The 23,053-nt window shown below is 42.1% G+C and overlaps 1 protein-coding gene across 6 annotated transcripts in view; it reads left to right on the forward strand.

Moving 5' to 3' along the window:
- Unc13c (unc-13 homolog C) overlaps positions 1–23,053 on the forward strand; it is a 453,039-nt gene that overhangs the window by 325,594 nt on the left and 104,392 nt on the right. For all 6 annotated transcript variants that reach the window (XM_075965264.1, XM_075965261.1, XM_075965265.1 and 3 more), the window contains 3 exons: positions 14,140–14,266; positions 20,598–20,694; positions 21,818–21,961. In XM_075965264.1, coding sequence (XP_075821379.1) covers positions 14,140–14,266; positions 20,598–20,694; positions 21,818–21,961 — 368 coding nt within the window. The remainder of the gene's footprint in view (positions 1–14,139; positions 14,267–20,597; positions 20,695–21,817; positions 21,962–23,053) is intronic.

A 23,053-nucleotide genomic window follows, 5' to 3' on the forward strand; every position in this document is an offset into this window, starting at 1 on the left:
GATAGATCTGAAAAGATTGGGTGTTCTTGCTGGAGTTGATTAGGGTGTTCTTCTTGAGGTGAACCTGAGCACAGGTCTTTCCACCCACATCTGCTCTCTCTGCTCAGAGAGAACACTAAGCTCAGCCTGTATGTTCTCATTCTGAGGACACACCTTCTGCAGGGGGGCTTATGTGTCTGCCTGATTTCTGAGGCCTGGGCTCACTTGAGGATGCAAAGCTTCTCTGATTCCTTAACACAGGTTACTATGGAGACAGCCCCTGCATGGGAGCAGTAGAACTAGGTGCCAGGTGTATAAACAAGCTCCTTCTCTAGAAGATGAGTAGACAGGCCTGTGTTTTCCTCTGCGTGGTCAGAGGAGTGCAGGAGAGGCTGGTCATACCTGGCAACCATCCGGAGGTGAAGAACTAGCAATGAGGTATAGAAGCTGAGCCCAGACTCACCTAGCTCACACTCACAACAAGTGAGATAGGGCAGGCATTTTGAAAAGTCTTCCTAGATTTTGGACATGGTTGTTGCTCAGTTTTTTTATTTTCCAGAGTTATGAAAGTATTTGTGTGCCCCTCTCTTTCTGTCTGTTTGCCTATCTGCCTGTCCGTCTGTCTCTTTCACTCTTTGTCTGTGTGTGTATGTTTGTCTGTGTGTGTCTCTCTCTCATCTCTGTCTCTGTCTCCCCCTCTCTCTTTCTCTGAGTGATGTGTGTGTGTGTGTGTGTGTCTGTCTGTCTGTCTGTCTGTATAATTTTTTCTTAAGCAAAGCTTTCCATAGCCCAGGTTAGCCTCAAACTCCCTACTGAATTGAGAACAACCTTGAATTTCTGGTTCTTCTGCTTCAACCTCCCAAGTGTTGGGTTTGCGGGTGTGTTCCACCACACCTGGGATGAAACCCAGGGCTTCATGTTCTACCCTGAACCCCAGCCCAGGCCTGCCTGAGACTGAAGCAGGCTGTCCCTAAGGTGTCCTGCCCAATGTGCTGTTGTTGCTTTGTTGTTGTTGTTGTTATTGCTTTTCAGGACAGGGTTTCTTACTCAAACCTATCCTATTAGTGCTAAACTAAATGAGAAAGAGAAATTGAATTTATTAGGCAAAGAAATTATAAATTTTAAAAAGGCATTAAAAATAAACTCAAAATCATCAAATATTTAGTATGCCAATTACTTATAAACTTTGAACTAAATGAACCTTTCTTTCTTCACCTTATCCTCATGGTCTAGTGGAAACAACCATTTCCTTCATGAGCAATAAGGAAATGACAACAATCACAAAATGCTAAGGGGAAATAGTTTATTTTAAATATACCAAAACCAGAATTTCTTTCTTTTTGCTTTTGGATATCATAAATAATTGATAAAAATTGACTTTTTTCTAAAAAGCTGTCTCAACTCCAGGTTATTTTTAAATAAGTAATAACAAGTGTACAGAAAATTACAAGAAGTAAGTTCTGTAAAGATTTGAGTCTTTTAATAAAAAATATTTTAAGCAATGGTTTTGCATCAGTAAAGTTGCAAAGTCTGAGAAATGAAAGCAATTGATTGTTTGTGAGCAGCTTATGCAAACTGTGTTAAAGGGGAAAGAAATCACTTTTGTATTTTATTGACAAGTCTTAATAAAAAATGGAAGGCATAAGCAAGGACTTCTGTTGCAGAAAATTGGGTGTTTGCAGTTTGACAGTGAATTGCCCTTGTAAAAGCTATAAATCAAAATATGTATAAACCAAGACTAGTTTTGATTAGACAACCCCTCCTACAGGGTGATTGAAGACCCGTTCTGATCTTAGCAAGACAGATAGGAAAATGTGTGGGAGAGAATATGGCAAAACATATGGCCTTTGCATATTATTTAAAGATTATTTTTATGTGCCTGAGTGTTTTGCCAACATGTATGTATGCGCTACATGTGCCTGCAATTCCCAGGAGGGCCAGAAGAAGGTCTCAGGTCCTGTAGAGCTGGACTTACAGGCAGTTGTGAACTGCCGTATGGGTGCTGGGAACCTTCCAGATCATCTGCAGCCACTCTTCTTGATTACTGAGCCATGTCTTCAGCCTTCCCTTTGCATGTTTTGACCAATCCATTTTTTCCTCCATATGCCCATCTATGGGTCTATGCAAAAGAGTTAATTGGGGCAATAAACTGCCATTTCCTTCTTTAGAGCTCTAAGTCTGGAAGGAAAGGGGTGAAAGGTCAAGTTATATACCCTGTCTCCACCATGCCCAGCCACTGCTACCACAGCCTTTGTGTGAGTGCCCACCCAAGCTCGCTCTACCACAGCAGCATTGCACTGCCCCGCGGCCTCTGCTTCTTCATTCTCCCAGAATCTCTTTTTCAGGCTGGCACCTGAATGGAAAAAAAATAACTATAAAGGACATGGCTGCTTCTAGGCATGGGGGAGGGGAAAGTTTATTGGGGATATGTGGGAGAGCATAGCCAGAGGCAGGGATACCTGGGGGGGGGGGGGGTCCAGAGTAGATATGACCAGACTGAGCTGTCCCAGTTCGAAACCTGACAGAACCGAAGTGGTGTTTTACATGTGTAGATTAGACACAAGTCACCCAGGGCTAGTCATGGCACAAGAGAAGAAAGGTCTTTCTCAGGGGTTCTTCAGACATGGTCCTGGGGCCTCGCTGAGTTCAGCTCAGTGCCTTGCTCCTCTGTGCCAGTCACTGGGACCGCCCTAGGCTCGCTGGACTTTAAACTTGGTTTTCTGCTTTAGTCTGTCATTTGCTCTGTCCTCTTCCTAAAACATTTTCTGGGAAATGACTGTTGTCCTCTGCTCTGCCTTCCTCTCACAGAAACTTTCCCCGAACACTCTGCTGAAAAAGGCACTCCGCCCTCATCCCCTTCTCACCCACGTCTTTTCCAGCCTTCCACACGACCTCCATGAAGTAGAGTTTGTCTCTTATCATAAGCTATTGGGAGTGGAGATACCGCTCACTTCCGTGTTGTGTTCTCTCCATGTGGTATAGTACCTGGTTCGTCGTAAATAATGAGTGTGTTCATGTTGCGTACATGAGTGGAATCTACATTTCAGTTCCCAGTTCTGACTCTCATGAAATATTCTGTCTGTGGCTAGGATACTGATGAATAGAACTACATATTAGGTTGGTGAGATATCTCAGGTACAAGCTAGACAGCCTGAGTTCAACCCCAGGAACCCACGTAAACGTGGAGGGAGAGAACTGATCCCACAAAGTTGTCCTCTGACCTCCCAAGTTAGCAAGATCTATGCACCACCCCCATGGCATATACACAGAGAATAATAATTATTATAGTAAAATGCTTTTAAATGAAAAAAAATACAAGCTAAGAGGAGTCTATGTCTGTGCCCTTCCTTGTTCCAGGGTCGCTCAGTTCATGGCAGTAGCTGCTTGGGTGCTGAATTTTACCATTGTGTTTCTGACTGATGTTTTATCTCTGTTTTGAACACTGCTCCATCCCCAGCATGCTTATTTTACTCCTGGCTGTCCATCTTAGCCCAGATGATAAGGACCTCTACCCCTGCTGTCCCCGACATCCTGGGGCTCTGACCCAGCCTTCTCCAGGATTTCTTGCTGTGAACCTTCCAGCCCAGTTGTTACCAAAAAGTCTAGACCAGAATTCTAAATAGATATATCAGAGGATCTCTCAAGGAGGCAAATATACCCACACCATGTGCAGTTCTGTAAAGCCAGGAAGCCTGGGTGTTTTCCGGGGCTTTTGCTGAGGAAGTTGTTGAGATCCTGAGCAGGCTGCCTGTTCCTTCGAGCTCCCAGCATTCATCTCGATGGCCACAGAGAAAGGCGTATTAGTTTCTTTTTTTTCCCCTTAGTTTCATTTCTTTGCATTGTAATTGGCTTGTCAGGAATATGTCACAGTCAGCTATTATTGAGAAGCCTCACAAACGTGAGCTGCTTTCCTGGTTAAGCTGTGCTCTTTGCTTGCTCTCATTTATGGAGGATTCGCCTGAGTCCGAGCTTTTTTTTTTAAACACAATATGTACAGTTTTATTTTCTTTTGTTCCTCCTAGAGTCTGCCTTGCTAATACCATACCTCACTTCGGCAGCCAGAATTTTAAGTGCTACCTCACCTTCAGAGATGCAGAAATGGCATTAGATCTTTATAGGGCTTTTCCGAAATGGCTTAGTTTTCTCAGTGTATGAATGAGAACCCACAACCTCTACCTATATATACTTACTAAGGAGTCACAGTAGCATAGAACAGAGAGAGAGAGAGAGAGAGAGAGAGAGAGAGAGAGAGAGAGAGAGAGAGAGAGAGAGAGAGAGTCAGTCAGTCTTTACAACAACAATCTGGTACTCATGGTACTCGTTTCTTTTAGAACCCAGTTTCTGGGTAATAACCTCTGCTTCTTATTTAATATCCCTTCCAGCCCTTCATCTCTACCTCTGGGGAACAGAGAATGGTGTCAACTACCAAGGAAGAGGTTTTACGACTGTATAGAGAATTATAATGTATGCTACCCATCTCTCAGGACAAAGCAAAGTGCTTGTGCAGCCAGTAATATCACAGGAGCATGGTGATGATGATGGGCATTTGCCTTGTCAGGAAAATGGGTTGAATGGCTGGGTTCTGTGTTAAACACACCCATAGTTCCATGATATTAAGGCAGAAGCCTCGGGGGTTCAAGGTTACCCTTCGCTATATAATGAATTCTAGAACAGGTTGCACTACACAGGACCCTGTCTCAAAAAAAAAAAAAACAAATATTAGCCACATATAATAATGCTTCTACATTGTATGTAAAGTTTATGCATACAACACTAACTCCCTGAAAGATATACATTTCCAATTAAATGCTAATAAATACATTTTTACAGCCAGATTTTTTTCTAGACTGCCAAGTCCTTTTCTCTGTGTAATTTTAAGTAAGCATTTTTATCTTACTAGTAAAATATTCATATTTCCCACTGAAATTCAAAGATTGAATTCTGTACAAAAATTACTATATTGCAGTTTGGAAAATCTAATTAAATGGTTTGTTTTGTAAATGTAATGAGCTAGTCCAGTCTTTATTGGTCAAAATTAAAAATGTCAGAGGATTGGTGGCTGAACAAATTTAAGGGTCATTCATGTCATATGAGCACAAGAGAACTTTATTAATATAGTCAGCATTACACATAAATAATTGAGTGGGATTCAAGATGACTTGATGTATATTTCTGAACTTGATATTATAATCTCTGCCATAGATATTTGGTAGGGTGCACTGCATATGTAATTATGGTTCTTTTGAAAATTTTTCCAATAGGAGGTGGAGTTATACATTATGGGGGAAACACACAGAGGAAAAGCAAGCTTGGGTGTGATGATTCCTAAGCCCCTGAGGTCATGGTGGTTCCCTAGAATACACCAAAGAACTCCACATGTAAACTGGTCCAGAAGGTCCAGGAGGGGTAGCAGTCCATATAAAAACCCTGCGTATTTTTCTTGGATTATTTTACATCCAAGAACTTTACACATTGATTTTAGCATGAGCTTAGTAAGTGGGACTGAATGTTTCCCCATGTGGTGGTGAATCAGACCGTGAGATGTCAGAGGTAATGGGGCAAATTCCACCAAGCAGTGGGACTGCCTCCATGCACACATGTGCACAGATGTGCACAGACGCGTGCATATATACATGTATGTGTGCATAATTGTGTGTGCTCAAGTGTGAACCTTCATAATTATAACAAAATATCTGAGACAGGCAACATTGTAAAGATAGTAAGTTTGATTTGTCTAGCTGTTTTAGAGACCTAAAGTCTGTTCAGCATTTACAGGTTCTGATAAGAGCCGGCTCTAGTCTGTTGTTCATGGCTTTGATAAAACTGACCAAAACCAGTTGGGAAAGAAAAGGGGTTGTTAGGCTTCCAGATTATAGTCCATAATCTAGGGAAGTCAAGGCAACAGCCTGAAGGGAAAAATGTTTCCCAGCTTGCTTCCTGGATTTCTCAGTCTTTTTCCTTACAGGACCCAGGACCTTCTGCCCAAGGGTGGGGCCTTCTATATCAGTTAGCAATCAGGAACATGCTCACACCAACTTAGGCCAGGCTGATGGAGAAAATTCCTCAACTGAAATTCCCTCTCTCCGGTTGACAACCAAGAGTAGCCATCTTAGGGGGCCCCTTTCATATGCATCACACAGAAGCAGGAGCATGTGTGTCTGCGTGCCTGGAGCTCTTTTTAAAGCCTCCATTTTCCAACAGTGGGCCTGACGGCTAATGGCCTTATCTAACTTAATCTTCTCCCAGAGTCTCTAATTCTAAGCACCACAGATGTATTAAGTTTCCATCCATTTAATGCCCCACAATGGGGATTACATTTAAACACACAGAGTGCAGAGAGATAGATTACCTCCAAACTATAATAGTTTGAGTACATTTTTTTTGTTTTTCTTGGGGGGGGGGTGTTGTTTTACTGTTTTTATTGAGCTATATATAGTTTCCCACTCCCCTTCCTCCCTTCCCCTCTTCCACCCTCCACCCTGTCCCCCACGCTCTCAATTCTCTGGAGCTGTGGATTATAGTCTGGTTTACATTTCCTAAAATCTATACTACTCTACCCAGTTAGTTTAGATAGTTCTAGAGTGATTCTAGTAACACCAGGGTCCTGGGCTTGAGCTCCCTGTGGATCAGTTGATTTCCATCATTAACCAAGCCCTGTGGTGCATGCCTGAAATCCCAGAATCTGGGAGAGGGAGGCAGAAAGATCAAGTGTTCAAGATTATTATCAACTACATGGTGAGTTCAAGTCCAACCTGGACTACATGAGACCCTGTGCCAACCCCACACCTACCCCCCCCACACACACACAATAAAGGTACAGTAGCTGGAATAGGAGTCAGGGTGATAATAATTAAGGAGTAATAGCTTTTGAAAACCTTTCTGTGACATAATGGAATGTAATACCATGTGACCCAACTCCACAACAGACAGTATAATAATATAACTTTTGCTTAGGTTTTACTTATCTAAGTCAAAGTTTGGGCAGCTCTACCATGCTACATGGCTAAGGGACTCAGCATCTTAGCATCTGGAGTTTTGCTGTCTACGGACCTTGGAACTATATGTTCTGGATGCCTCCATTCGACCAGCATATAAGGGGAAGTGAATGGGGAAATTTCACAAGAGTTTCTTTATAACAAGCCTAGACTCACCATGCTCGTCACTCCTGAGTTCGTGCAGCAAGCAAGGTTGTTAGCATATGCAGTCCAACTGTGTGCCTGACCTTAAAAGGAGAAGGTCTAGCAACTCGTCAGAATTACCACAGGAGGTTCTTGGTGTTTATAAAAAGTCATTGTGAAGAAATAAAGGGTTATAGATGAAAGCTTCTGTTTGTTCCTGCTGTTTATGAAAAAAACATCACGGGGAACCCTAGATACCCTTTCATTCCAGTTTCTCCTTACACTGTCCTCAAGACCGGAGCTCCATCACAGACTAACTCAACAGACTGCAGGTCGCTTGTTGGCTCGGCTGAGGAGCAGTTCCTGGGGAGTTGCCAAATGCTCTCTTCTTGAACTGGTGTTGTCAGTCTCCTGTTTCCATCCACAGAGAGTAGCAAAGATCAGCTGAAAATGTAGAAGAAGAGCTCCTCTCAAAGATAGAGAGATTCGGTAGGGTTGGGATGTCACTCACTCGGTGGCTCCCATCTGTGTAGGACAGGCTAGAGCTGAAGTTAGGGGTGTGGCTGGATAGAGAGCTTGGCTAGCATGCCTGAAGCCCTGAGCTCAATCCCCAGCTCTGCACAAACCAGGCAGAATGGCCGTCTCAGTCGCTTCTCTTTTGCTGGTAAAGCACTGTGACTATGGCAGTTTAGACAGGGAAGAGTTTATAGGGGCTTACAGTTTCAGAAGGATAAGAGTCCATCCCATCCTGGTGAGGAACCATGGCAGCAAGTGGCATGCAGGGATAGCAGGAGAAGCTGGAAGCTGGCAGCTGGCAGAACTCACTGGAAATAGTTCAAGGTTTTGTTTTGTTTTCTCAAAGCCCACCCCTAGTGAAGTACTTCCCCCAGCAACCTGTATCACCTAAAGTTCTCCAAACAGTGCCAGCAAGTGTTTAATATCTGAAACTATGGAAGACATTCTGCATTCAAACCACTAACGTGACACTCACCTGTAACTGTACTAAAGAGGTACAGACAGAAGGATCACAGTTCAAAGACATCCCACCCTAGATACACAGCAAGTTTAAGGCCAGCTGCCGCTACCTGAGATCCTGCCTCCACAGAAACAAACGAACTTTAAACTGATAGTTCTAAGAATGTTTTTCCAGAAAGCCATGATAGCTTCATGTTATTTCCTAGGCTAATGTTTAGGGATGAAAATGGATAGTTCCCAAGTAAGAACAAAACCAGATTTAGTCTTTTAGAAAGGTCAGAGAGGACCTCTCTCTCCTGTCCCTTCTCCTTCCTTACAGAGAGACTCGGAGATCAGGCAGACGAGAAGGTGGCCTGGCCAGGGTGGCTACAGTGAATGAGGCTGATGGGTACATTCCTCTGGGGCCCTGGAGCCCTGGAGGCAGCAGGGCTGGGAGACGCTGAAGGAGGGTATTAAAGTGTAGGGCTCAGGAACTCTGTGAGCTATGAATTGAGTACGGACATTAGCAAGAAGAAAGAACTTCTATCCTTTTTATTTTTTATTTTTTATTGATTTTTATTGAGCTATACATTTTTCTCTGCTCCCTCCCTGCCTCTCCCCTCCCCTTCAGCTCTCCCCCAAGGTCCCCATGGTCCCAATTTACTCAGAAGATCTTGTCTTTTTCTACATCCCATGTAGATTGGATCCATGTATGTCTCTCTTAGGGTCCTCATTGTTGCCTAAGTTCTCTGGAATTGTGATTTGTAGGCTGGTTTTCTTTGCTTTATGTTTAAAAACCACTTATGAGTGAGTACATGTGATAATTGTCTTTCTGTGTCTGGATTACCTCACTCAAAATAATGTTTTCTGGATCCATCCATTTGCCTTCAAATTTCAAGATGTCATTATTTTTTTTCCTCTGTGTAGTATTCATTGTATAAACATATCACATTTTCCTTATCCATTCTTCAGTCAAGGGGCATTTAGGTTGTTTCCAGGTTCTGGCTATGACAAACAATGCTTCTATGAACATAGTTGAGCACATTTCCTTGTGGCACGGTTGAGCATCCTTTGGATATATACCCAAAAGTGGTATTGCTGGGTCTTGAGAAAGGTTGTTTCCTAATTTTCTGAGAAATCACCACACTGACATCCAAAGGGGCTGGACCAGCTTGTACTCCCACCAGAAATGCAGAAGTGTTTCCTTTTCCCCACAACCTTTCCAGCTTAAATTGTCATCAGTGGCTTTGATCTTGGCCATTCTTACAGGTGTAAGATGGAATCTTAGAGTTGTTTTGATTTGCATTTCTCTGATGACTAAGGATGTTGAACATTTCCTCAAGTGTCTTTCAGCCATGTTAGATTCCTCTGTTGAGAGTTCTCTGTTTAGGTCTGTACTCCATTTTTTTAATTGGATTATTTGTTCTTTTGATGACCAATTTTTTGAGTTTATTTATTTTTTTTGTATATTTTGGAGATCAGCCCTAAGTCTGATGTGGGGCTGGTGAAGATCTTTTCCCATTCTGCAGGCTACCATTTTGTTTTGTTGACCATGTCCTTTTCTTTACGGAAGCTTCTCAGTTCCAGGAGATCCCATTTATTAATTTTTTCCTCTCAGTGTCAGTGTTACTGGGATTATATTTAGGAAGTGGTCTCCTGTGCCAGTGCGTTCAAGTGTACTTTCCACTTTCTCTTCTGTGAGGTTCAGTGTGGCTGACTTTATGTTGAGGTCTTTGATCCATTTGGATTTGAGTTTTGTGCATGGTGATAGGTATGAATCTATTTTCATTCTTCTATATGTTGATATCCAGTTATGCTAGCACCATTTGTTAAATATGCTTTTTTTCCATTTGATATTTTTTCTTCTTTGTCACAAATCAGGTGTTTGAAAGTATGTGGATAAATATCCGGGTCTTTGTTTTTTTTCATTGGTCCTCTTGTCTATGTTTATGCCAATACCAGACTGTTTTCAGTACTGTAGCTCTGTAGTAGAGTTTGAAGCAACGTCTATCCTTAAAGAGAAGTGAAGTTCAAACTGGATAAGCAAATAGACAAGTATTCTGCCTGAACACTTTTTTCGTTTCTTCAGGGTATAGAGAATGCCACACCTCCCAGGGAGGATTCATGAGATACTTATGGTTCACCCAAACTACCACTAAATCATTTCAAAATGCAAGAAACAAAAACTTGGGGGGGGGGGGTAGGGTTGTTCATTGGCCCAGTTATGTAATTTCATAAAGGAGAGTGGGTATGTGAAGTAGGGCTCTTCCAGGGCAAATGGGTCCTATTGATTCCTTTACTCTACTAAATTCCACTATAGGAAATTATGCCTGTGGCTGTCTAATAGCTCAACTAAATTCATCCCCTCCAGCAGACTACATCATCCTATAATTCACACACTTGTCACGCTGTTGAGCCTGTCACTGCTCCTTCCTGCCCCTTATGCCCTTCAGATGGAGAGCACAGCACATGTGACCTTCCTTTTGGAGCTTTTGTTGTTGTTTGTTGGTTCGTTTCGTTTCTATTTTTGTTTTGTCTTGTCTTGTTTTTTTGTTTGTTCTTTGCTTTTGTTTTTTTTAAAACTGTAAAATCCTTATTGAGTTCTTTTTTAATTAGTTATTTAATTAAGTATCAGTTTCTCCTCCCTCTCTCCTCTGCAAGTCACCCCCACCTCCCCTCAAACCCCCACCCTCATCTGCTCCTCCCCTTGCCTCCTATGGCTATCAGCTAGGTGGTGTATCAGGTTGTATCAAGTTGCAGTAAAAGTGACCTTTCATTTTCATTCCCAGTGCCTCATCTAGGATCTGGCCTGTGCTTCATAAACTTCTCTTCTCTTAATGAAACTGGGAGCCCTCACCTTCAGAATTCTGCTAATATAAGAACACACTTGGAACAGGTGGCCCGAGACCCTGCTACCATAGCCCTGAAATATGTATAGTTTACAAACAAGCTCATGAGCTTCACTGTGTTCTTCCTTCTACCTTAATGAACACTTCTCTCTAGTGATGATAAAATTCATGTGATGTGCCAATTTTTCTTTAGCTTCGTGGAAGATGGCAAAGTTAAAATTTAATTTTCAACCTGTACATGTGGGTCTTCTACTTTGATTGGTAATATTTAAATATTTAAACTTATAGAACCAGAATTCATTATATTTTTCTTCTAGGAAATATATCACCTCCATTTCCACAAAATTACATGCAATTTCAAGTAACTTGTATTCTTCTTACAAACATGCCCGACAGTATGGTGTTTTCTGAGCTATGCATCCTCTCTGCTCTCATTTTTTCCTACTTAAAAAATGCAGGCACAGTTTTGCTTTGAGATTTTTTTTCTTTCAATCTTTTTCCTTGTGTCAGCTCGACTTGCAAAATCTTCTTTGTCTACCCAATCTGAACGTGTACTCCTTCATGTTCTTAAAGAATAAAGAAACAAATTTATCTGAAAATCACATAGCTTGAACTTATAGCTCATAAAAAGATAAGCTTTTCATGTCAGCTTTTAATTGATTACTATACAATTTCATGTAAAATATTTCAATAAAGCTAAAATCCAAAAAAGTTACACACATAATTTTCATACAAAAAGCATTTAAGGTTGTCATTTATAGGTATAGTTCGTCTAAAACAAATCAAATTCTATGTTATTGGTTTTGCTGTGATGTTCCATACATATGTATATTGTGCTATAATCAATTCTACCCACCCCCACTATCATCTTGTAGCCTTTCTTTTCTCTTCTTTGCTCTTGCTTCCTACCCTAATCATTCTAATCATCACTCTTTTACCTTCAGATCTTTTTTCCTCCGCAGGTTCTATGGCTATGAGATAATATGCAATACCTGTCTGGAAGGCTGTTTGGCTTCACATACATACTGGGCGCCTCTAAATGATATAACTCCTTTCATTTTGGAGACCGAGTAAACCCCCCCCTGGGAACATACACAATTTCTTTATGCATCCTCTGATGGGTATCTGCTCTGATGCTGTAACTTTGCCACTGTGAGCGCTGTACCCATAAACGTGGGCAGCGCCTCTGTGTGCCAGCTTCATTTCCTCCCTGATACCTGGGCATGGTCAACCTGGATCATGTGGTGTTTCTATTTTTAGGTTTTGAAACAAGCTGAGTGCTGTTTTCCACAGTGGCTGTATGGCTTAAAACTTCTTACCAGCAGTGTAGCGGGTTCCTTTCCTTTTCTCTCTAGCTGACCGCCTTTGTGTTTTGGTACAGCCATTCTGAATGGGACAAAATGGAACTTTTCTATGCTTTTGGTTCATGTTTCTCTGACAGCTGAAGGTATTGGGTATTCTTTTACACATTTAATAATCATTTGTATTTCTTCTGTTATGAAGTATCTGCTCAGATAATTTACCCATTTGTTAACTAGACTGCTTGTTTTTTGTTCTTTTATTGGTAACTTTTGTGAGTGCACTGTGTGTGTCTGTCTCCTGTCATCCCTCATCCCTTCTCCAGTGCCTTAGATCAGTTTAGAAAAGGATTTTTCAGACAAGTTTATCTTTTTGTTCTATTTGTCTGTTGCATTGGTCTTTTAATTTCTATTTCTACTCTGATCATTATCCCTTCTTTCTTCTAGATTTACTTTTGTCTTGTTCCAATTTTCTAAGACCTTGAGCTGTATTACTGGGGTACATATTTTAGCTCGTGTTGATTTTTTTTTAATGTAGGAACTCGTAACTCTTAAGTTTCCCTCTCAAAACTGCTATGACTATAGGCTGTGTTCCATTTTCATTTGACTCTGTGAATTTCCAGATTTCTCCCCCTCGCTCTCACCTTATCAGAAAGGACACTTAACTCTGCGGCCCAAGTTGGCCTTGTCCTAGCAATACTCTTCCCTCATCTTCCCATGTGCCTGGAATTCCTGGTATGTGACAGTTCCGCGTGGTCAGCTAGTTGTCAAAGCATGAGTAATATTGTTCATGTACGTCATGTCTAACATTAGTCTTCTACGAGCCTGGGAAATAAGAACCACCCAGCATTCGCCATCTCAGCTAGCCAGCACATACATATGCTTGGAATCATGAAAAACTTCTGAAACACTTCAGTATCAAAGCCAGAGCCAGATTTAGGAAATGTGAAGTTGTTCCTTTGAAGATGATATTCACCATGTAATATGACTTTTACCTCTTCCCTCCTCACATGAATACACATACATAAACACATGGACACATATGTGCACACATCTACATAAACACAAATATACAAAACACATATGCTCAGCAACATTCTATATGTCTCTTCTACCCAGCTCCATATGCCTAGATCCTGTAAACAGCCTTAGGCTACCTTCTTTAAGTCACATATTAGAAAATCCCTCCAAGGAAATAAAAAAAAAATATGACTTAGAAGTTAAATATATTTTTCTATCCCCAACCATCTTAATTCCTTAAGTGTTAAAATTAGGTTGAGATGTTACTGCCCATGCACATGACACACATGTCCCATGTTAATTGGTAATTATGGCTTCTACTTTAAGTCATATTTGATTCCTTAGAATGCTAATTCTTCCTGTCACTGTGTATTTGGCTAAAAGCAAAGTAATGGGAGCCTTCAGATAAATGCAAATTTTACTATGTTGTTAATCTTTCTCCGTCAAAATTCTCTTCTCTTTCCAATTGAGACATAATAGAATACTCAAACCATTTCATAGTGTATCACTTGGCCATTCTTGTAGGATCCAGGATTATTTTATCTTGTTTTTTAATCTGTGTGTATCTGTATGTGGGTATGTGCACATGAGTGTTTTTGCCCTCAGAGACCAGAAAACAGTGTAGGTTCCCCTGGACCTACATGCAGTTGTGAGCCACCCAACATGGATACTGTGACCCAAACTCCAGAGCACAGACCTCTCTAAGAGCAACAAACATTCTTAACCACTGAACTATCTTTCTTGTCTCTTCAGGATTATTTTCCCATGCTGCAGAATGTTAGGTCTGCCTTCAGCAACACACTATGCCTGGAATATACAGTTTTCTTCTTTATAGAAATGCCGATAACAAAGGTCAATTGGAACCCAGTGGCATTGTCTGCAAGCCACACTTTATTAATTGTGTGATTTTATCTGTTACAGAACATGAGAAGCAGCGGTTATGCAAGAGCACCGATTATATGAATTTGCATTTCAAAGTGAAATGGTTTTATAATGAGTATGTGCGAGAACTTCCTGCCTTCAAGGATGCTGTTCCGGAATATTCCTTGTAAGTAGTGATTTTTCACTCTCTCGCTTTGTCCCGAATTCACAGTGTTGCAAAATTACAGCTGAGTGGTAAAGACCAAGAGCTCTTTTACACGCTTCTCCTTTGAATGTAGACGTTTCTGTCGTAAAACTGCTGTGGGAAGATTGGCGCGTCTCTGAGGCCGTGAAGATGCTGATGCATATTTCAGTAGTTAGACATTCAAGGAGAAAGAAACACCAAATGGGCTCTGGTTTAGATGGTGAAATTATTTCCTGTAAAAGTGCCAGACTGCATAGTCCTGGGGAGATGGCTCAGCACTCTAAACATTTGCCACACAAGCTTGAGGGAGGACCAGTGATTGACTTCCCAGAAACCCACACAAAATGTCAGGTGGGCATGGGCTGCCCTGTCAGAGGATAGAGACAGGGGCACCCCTAGAACGAGCTGACTACCAAGACTAAGCATGTCAGTAAGCTCTGGGTTTGATTGAGAGAGTCTGCTTCAGTGACAAAGGTGGAAAAGTGAAGGAGGACGATTCCCAACAACAACTGTTGACCTCCACATGCATGCCCAGACAGGTGTGTGAGCACGTGCACACACACAGGCACACTCAAGCAGGTGCATAAGCACCTACACACACATGTAAAACCATGCATATACACGTATGCACAGCCATGGACCCCCACATGTATGCTCAGATAGGTCCATGAGAACCCACATACACATATAAAACCATGCACATACACGTATGCACAGCACACACAGAGAGAGAAAGTAAAAAAGACAAAAAGTTAGAATGCTTTCTCTGGCTTTTAGATAACCAGACTTTAATTTTAATACAAGTTAGAACTGTCTTTGAAATTCATGTATCTGGAATAGAAACCATGATTTACCAATGAAATTTTCCTCTTATGAGTTCTTTTCCATCTTAGTTTCTTTTCTCTTGGCTGTGATGGAAGACCTTACAGAAACAATGTAAGGGAGACTGTTGATTGTGGCTCACAGTCTGGGTTATACTCTATCACAGGAGGAAAGTCCCAGAGGCGGGCACTGGAGGCATCTGTCCCATCATAGCCACAGTCAAGAAGTAGATGAACACTGCACATAGCTCACTTCCTCCACTGTCTATAGTTCAGGGCTCCAGCCCCAGTGATGGAATCTCCCACAGCTGTGGGTCTTCACATCTCAATTCACTGAATGAAGATGCTCCCTCAGAGGCACCCTACAGGCCCGAGATGATTCTAGACCTTAGTAGATTGATAGTTGAGATTAACTGTCAGCGTGTCTGTCAAACACGTTTGTAGTCACACAGCCACAGAGAGTATTCTGAATTTAATGTGCGTCAGAACTCCATTTAATTCTGGTCAAAGGGGTCTTCCAGTCTATAGAAGATTAGTGTGTGAGTTAAAGACTTCTCCCCGAAGAAGCATATTATTCGGGCAATAATGATTGTCACAAAATTTAAAATAATCACAACATCTTGAATTTTGCAGGCAAATAGATGGAACTAGAAAACATCATATTAAGTGAGGTAACCCAGACCCAGAAAGACAATTATCGCATGTACTCACTCATAAGTGGGTTTTAAACATAAAGCAAAGAAAACCAGCCTACAAATCACAATCTCAGAGAACCTAGACAACAATGTGAACCCTAAAAAAGACATACATAGATCTAATCTAATGGGAAGTAGAAAAAGACAAGATCTCCTGAGTAAATTGGGAGCATGGAGACCTTGGGAGAGAGTTAAAGAGGAGGGGAGAGTCAGGGAGGGGAGCAGTTAAAAATGTAGAGCTCAATAAAAAGATATAATAAAGCAAAGCAAAATGAAACAAGCTAATTTAAACGGCATAAACAATTCATAAGAAGGGTGTTACTGCATTTGAAGGACTGACATCTCCAGATGGAGTATCATCTATGGTAGGCTTTAAAAACTCAATCAGGTCAGCTTTCTCCCTCCCTCCCCCCCCCCTCTCTCTCCCTCCCTCCCTCTCTCCCTCCCTTTCTCCCTCCCCCCCCCCCCCCCCCTCTCTCTCTCTCTCTCTCTCTCTCTCTCTCTCTCTCTCTCTCTCTCTCACACACACACACACACACACACATACACACACCAAAAATAAATAAATAAATAACTAAAACAGGAAAGTGCTGATACGGAAATGAAGGCTGAGAACTTGGACTCCGTGGGTTCTGACACATTGATACTTTCGCTCTTCTGGTGAGGTGCAAGGTATTTTTCCCAGAGAAGTAGGAAGTGGTAACAGAAAAGCGGCTTTCAACTAGACTGATACAAATAGATGCCGTGAGGCCACAGCAGTCAGTAGGCGTCATGGGAACCGGAAGCAACAGGGAGTGCGGACAGGGCAGAGATTTAGGAGTTAATGAGCAGTGTAATCACGGGATCCTAAGAGCTCAGTGTAGTCTCCTCAGAGGGGAACAAGAGATGGAACATCCTGGTGACACAAGTCAACAGTCTACACCGTGAAGGATGCGTGGGAGGATGCAGGTCACAGGATGCACTGGGGAGGTGGCTCAGCAGTCAAAGCATTTGCTTCTCACATGTTAGGAATGGCATTCCAAGGACCCATGTAAGTGCCACATGGGCACAGAGGGCTACCTGTAAATACAGCCATTAGAAATCGGAAAGGGAGGATCCCTACAGCAAGTTTCCTGGTTGGACTAGGCAAGCCAGTGAGCTCTGGGATCATTGAGAGACTCTGTCACAATGAATTTGGTGAGAGCAATGATGGAAGACACCTGGGATCTACATCCAACCTCTATACGCACATGAAAAACAGAACAAGATAGAACTTCTAGAAAATTGCTAAGAACTGATTTTATGTGTTCTGACTCTAAATTTCATAAGTGTGCTGGGTAATGTATCTTTATTAATGGTTTAATTTTGCATCCAAAGCAGTGGGGTTTCTATGACATTTATACAGGCTTTGTTCCTATTTAGTTATATATGCTAATTGGCTTGGATTAACTTTTCCACAAGATATGCTTATGTCAAAGCATATATCAATAAACATGTATATTTTATAAGAGTTAATAGTAAAATGAAATAAAACCATGTATTTTGTCATAAAGAGCTTACTATATAAAAAAATTAAAAACAAAAAACCATATAAAATGACATGCTATATCCTAAAAGCTTACTATTATACAGAGCAATTGAAATGAGAGCAGGAAGGGTTAAAGACACATGGAAGAAAAATTCTGAAGAGAGAATTTATAGAATTTGTGCAACTGAAAACACATGAGAAAAAATGAACACAAAAAGAATTGGACACGAAGTAAATGCACATAAAGCAGTTGCTGGCATCTTGAATAAGCATAGGGAAGTAAAACAGAGAGGCTGTCTGCCAGACATCTGCTTCAGGCTGTCTAGACTTATTACATTAAGCTAAAATCACACTCATGCTTGCTGAACGCCAGCTAAAAATGTGGGCAAGATTAAACAGAGTCAGAGAGCAACCAAGGCAGCTGGGACTGAAGGATTGGTATCCTTGAGGAGGGAGAAGCATACAGAAGACGACAGTCTGTACACAGAAGACGGTCAGCACACAGCAGAGAGTCCGCACAGAGCAGACGGCCTGCACACAATAGCAGCAGACAGTCTACACACAGAAGACGACCGTCTGCACGCAGTAGCTGCATTCCATGGTCCACATTCATGTCTGCAGACCAACTGGCAGTTCTGCAGACTTGGAGATCAAACACATGGCCAGTGGTTCAGAGTGTAGAGCAATCTCCCCAGAGAGAAACAAACCCTGATGTCCAGGATCAAGAAGGCTCGTTATTCAGGTAGGGTGAAAATCCCAGGAAAAGGGAAGCACAAGAAAGTGAGCACAAAGACTCCACGAGTATGTTCCCCAGAGGTCGGAAATTTATTGTTTCCCTCCATACCTCTCTACCTATTCACTGGGGCAAGGTCTATCAGTTGATTCCAGTGCTCACCTCAAAGACTGGATGAAGTCAACTTGTCAGCTTACTCCAAAGACCCCCTTCCACCTTCTAAGTGCTGTGACTAAGTATAAGATGTGCTACCCACTCTGGGGATCTGAATTACTTCCCACTAGTAATCTACAGAAGTGTGAAGACTGAAAAGAAAACCATCAAGTAGAAAGTAGGCACCAAGACTTTGTTAACAGCAGGAATAAGAGGACCAGACTTCTGGCGGGAGGGAGGGCAAAGGGGTGCATTGTAAACTGCCCTGGCTCTCGGTGGGATCTGGAGGGCTCTGCCCTTTAAATAGGAACAAACATGAAAAGAGCAGCTCAGGAGCCAGCCTTGTCCAAAGGGAGCTGTTCCCCCAAGTGCCCTCTCCAAGGGAAAATTTAACACTCCCTGGAGTGTGTGATCAATAAAAAGTCCGCATGGGACAGGAGAGATGGCCCACCAGTTAGAAGCACTGGCTGCTCTTGAGAAGGATCTGGGTTAAGTTCCCAGATGGTTCACAGCTCTCTGTGACTCCAGTTCCAGAAGATCTGATGCCCTCTTCTGACTCCCAGGGGCACCAAGCATGCATGCTGTACACAGACAGTCAGGAGAACAAACTCTCTCTCTCTCTCTCTCTCTCTCTCTCTCTCTCTCTCTCTCACACACACACACACACACACACACACACACACACACACACACGTACAAAGTTCTTAAAGGGAAAGAAATAATCCCTCATAGGCATCAATGTTGTGTTCAAAAAACAAAATTAGGAGCTATCTTACCAGAGGACCCAAATATCTAGAACCCAGGAGAAAACACAAATGTTAATATTATCAATTATCGACTTTGGTTTATGATTTAAAATATTGGAGGGTTTTAACAAAAAATTTTAATTTCTAAGAATGAATTTGAAATTATAGAACTGAGGTAAAACAAGCTATAACAGATAAGATTAATGATAAGCTATATAGAGCATAAAAGGCACAAAACCAGCTTAAGCGTAGATTTAGAGGGAGTGTCTGTATATAAAGAGAGTATAAAAACAATAAATTATAACCCCCAAATGGCAAAAGGTACGGGAAACAGTGTGTACAATTAAGGTACCAAAACCTGAGTCCTGGAAAATGAAAAAATGGGAGAAATTGTACAATTAGTTACAAAAATAACTACTACAATAAAAATAGAAGAAAATTGCTGGGTTTTTTGTTTAGTTTGAGACAGGGTTTAACTGTGTAGCCCTGCCTGTTCTGAAACTCACTGTGTGGACCAGGCTGGCCTCAAACTCAGAGATCTGCCTGACTCTTCCTCTCAATTGCTGGGATGAAAGGCATGCACCACCATGCCCAGCTAAAATCTATCTTAATCCAATAAAATAAACCCTAAAACAAACTAATAAAACAGTGTGAAAACAGCTAAGGGGTTTGGGGTCATAGTCAGCAGTCAAGAGCACTCGAAATAAGAGTGAACATGAGAAGAACAGCCCAGGAGCCAGCCTCTCCAAGGCTGTCCACACTACTCTCACGGCGTACCAGCCTTCAGTTCTTGACACCCACATCAGGTGGCTCAAATACTTGTAACTCCAGCTTCAGAGGATCCAATGCCCTCTCTGGACTCCCAAGCACTGCGTTCACATGCACAAAGACACACATAATTAAGATATTCTAAAATCTTTTTTTAAGAAGGAAATGACTAAAGAGGTATGATGTGGATCAGCAACGTTTCCAGACTTCTCACTGGGAAAAGGCCTAGACTTACCTAGTAATGGGTGAGGTTGAAGGCAAATGCTAAAAGCTGGGGGACGACACTATGGGTTACCAAGGCTTATTTAAAAGGTACAGTTTTAGAAGAGTGGAACAGATGTACCAAAAGGACAAAGTAGGTTGAAGATGCGCCCATACATATGCCACTGCCTGATCAATGGACTTTTTGATACACAGTGCTAGAATAACTGGGCATCTTCATGAATAAGGGGGGGGGGGGCTTGAAACTTACTTCAAACTAGTCACGAAAACCAAAGCAGGTAGATCATAGGGTTATTAAAAAATTGAAGGTAAAGCAGATTGCCTACAGATTTATGGGTCTACATAGCTCAGTGGAAAGGAATTATGGGATGGTGGGGTAGTATATCTCAAGGCTCAGCACAGGAAGTCTACCGTCAACAGAAATTGGAATCTTGAATAGGAGGGACTTTCCCGGTGGGTTTTGGGAACTAAGCATATTTGAGGCAGTGTAGGGGTACAAAGAAAGAGAGATTCCAGGTGAGGAAGACACATCTGGTGATGTATAACTCTCGATAGAGGATCAAAACTGAAAGAGGTTTCTGATCCTGAATCACCCTCATACGGAGCAGCACAACTGTTCATCACAACTGATGTCCTGGGAGGTAACACGTTTATTTTTTTTTTCGTAGGTGGTTTGAGCCTTTTGTCATGCAGTGGCTAGATGAAAATGAAGATGTGTCCATGGAGTTTCTTCATGGAGCACTGGGAAGAGACAAAAAAGACGGAGTAAGTCCAGGCAGAGCCAGGGTTCATTTACCTTTCTCACTCTGAGCAAGTAGGAAATTGCGGGGCTCATTGTTTTTAGTTTCATTTCATTTTAATTCCTCAGTGTCCTAAACAGATTTAACACTATTTCAAAGGGTTGGAGGAACTGATTGAGTAAAAAGGAAACCAAGAAAAATCAATCACTCTTTTGGCCCGAGATTCTTCTTTATTGTCTAAGTCTGACTCTACCAGGTCCCCTGGCTCATCCAAAACCTCTGTTTTCATGGAAGACTCTGAAATTAAGGTAGGAGGGATGAGGAAAACACTCAACATTAACCTCTGCTCTCTAAATGCATGTACAAAATGCACACTACACAAAGAGCCATGGCTTTAGCAGAAGAAAATACATTCCTTTAATGGAACTCAACAAAGCCCTTAGACTAATTTATAGCTATCTTTCGCATGGTATTGGAAATCTTAGAGATGGTCTGCTGTGATAATTTCTTCTTTCCTAAAATGACTGTGCTACCAGGGATCTGTGAGGACCAGCACTGATGGTTTTGTTTGAATTTGCTCTTGAGAGTGGTATCATATAACCCAGGCTGTTAGCCAAAGCTGATCTCAGACTCCTGATCCTCCTGCCTTAGACTCTCAAGTGCTCGTCTTACAGGTATCACCACCATGCCTCGCCAAACCTGATTGTTAAGGAAAAGATAGAGCAAGTCTGTGCAATCTAGACCAGCAGGTCAAAGAGGTCAGAAAACCTGTCTATGGACGACAATAATAATAGTGACTCTAACAAGTGTGGGAATCTTCTACCCATAACAACATAAATCATTAGAACATGTCCTTTCATAAATTAAAAATGATTTTCGTTGAGCCTTTACCCCATTCCCCTAAACCTAAGCTTGTTTGTAAAATGGTCTGCTTCCATTTCCAAACCATCGCCCTATGTTTTGGTTCCAAAGGGGCTATAAGAGTTCATCTCTCAAGTTTGCAGGCTGCTGATTTTGGGGAGGGCTCATCCTCAGTGACCTTCAACCCCAACTCGGGGACCAGGTATGGGAGGATCTCTGTTTAGAAATGTAGCAACACCCCTTTCCCTCCCTCCCTTGCTCAGTCAGTCTTTCTTCTTGCCCCTCAGTTCCAGCAGACATCGGAACACGCCCTCTTCTCTTGTTCAGTGGTTGATGTCTTCGCTCAGCTTAACCAGAGCTTTGAGATCATTAAGAAACTGGAATGCCCCAATCCTGAAGCCTTGTCCCACTTAATGCGAAGGTTTGCAAAGGTAGGTGGCGTCGGGCATGCTTCTCTGGGACAAGCCAACCAAGACATCTCTGCTGTGTCAGAGGGTTAGGATTTGCTGTCATTTGGAATGCAGCTCCCCCATTTAGAATTTTGAAACAGGGGAGATGCATCACATTTAAAAATTTAGATACATGACTACACACTTCTGTGTGTGAGGGAACACTGGCCAGACTCTGGGCAGGTGAGGTGACACAAGATGCTCGTCTGAGAGGAGCTCTCTGGTGATTACTGCAGTTACTCACCCAGCTGCTGCTCTGAGGGCGCTATCATGAACGAGCATAATCTGTGCTAGCATCCTTGAACATCAGAAATATCTTTTTTTGCAGTTGGAAGATTGACAGTTCAGGGTCCTTGTATCCATGCATTTGGTTTCTTCTGAGGCCTTGTAGTTTGCAGAAGGCTACCTTTCCAACATGCCTTCACAGGGACTGTGTTCTGAGCACTCTGGGGTGTGTGTGTGTGTGTGTGTGTCTTACAAAGAAACCTGCCAATTGCATTATAGTGTCCCCCACAGAAGTATCATTTTAACTTAATTGCCTTTACTGCCTTTTTAAGGTCTTACCTCTAAACAAATTGGAGACATTCCATCTGAATATTTGTCACATTTTGGGCTCCTAGTGATTAGATCTTTTGACTGTCAAGTTTTGAGAAAACCACTTAGCTCACAGCAGATGGGCACACTGAGCACGTACCTGCTCTTACTACAAACATGGCGTGTCTATAACTTCATTTGTCATTACCCCCAACAAACTGGATGGGAGGCTCAGCTCTGCCCTGTTATTGGCCCTGCCTCTCAGAAGAAGGTTTACATTTTCTTCTAATTAGTGAGGATATCTTCTAGCAGATAATATCTTCTTACACCATGTCAGAACAGATCATCCTGTGGTAACAATTGCATCTGTAAGATCCATGGTTCACAGAGAGTTAATTCTGGGTCACGGAACACAAGACAGCTTAGGTGACCCTGGAGAGACCTCGTCACTGTTGTATGACTCAAGAGCTTCTGTCTGAGAGGGCTGACAAGGGAGAGCAGGGGTCTGAAGGCTCGAAGAGCTAACTGAGAAAATCAGCT

The sequence above is a fragment of the Microtus pennsylvanicus genome, chromosome 3 (genome assembly GCF_037038515.1).
Source record: "Microtus pennsylvanicus isolate mMicPen1 chromosome 3, mMicPen1.hap1, whole genome shotgun sequence".
NCBI lineage: Eukaryota > Metazoa > Chordata > Mammalia > Rodentia > Cricetidae > Microtus > Microtus pennsylvanicus.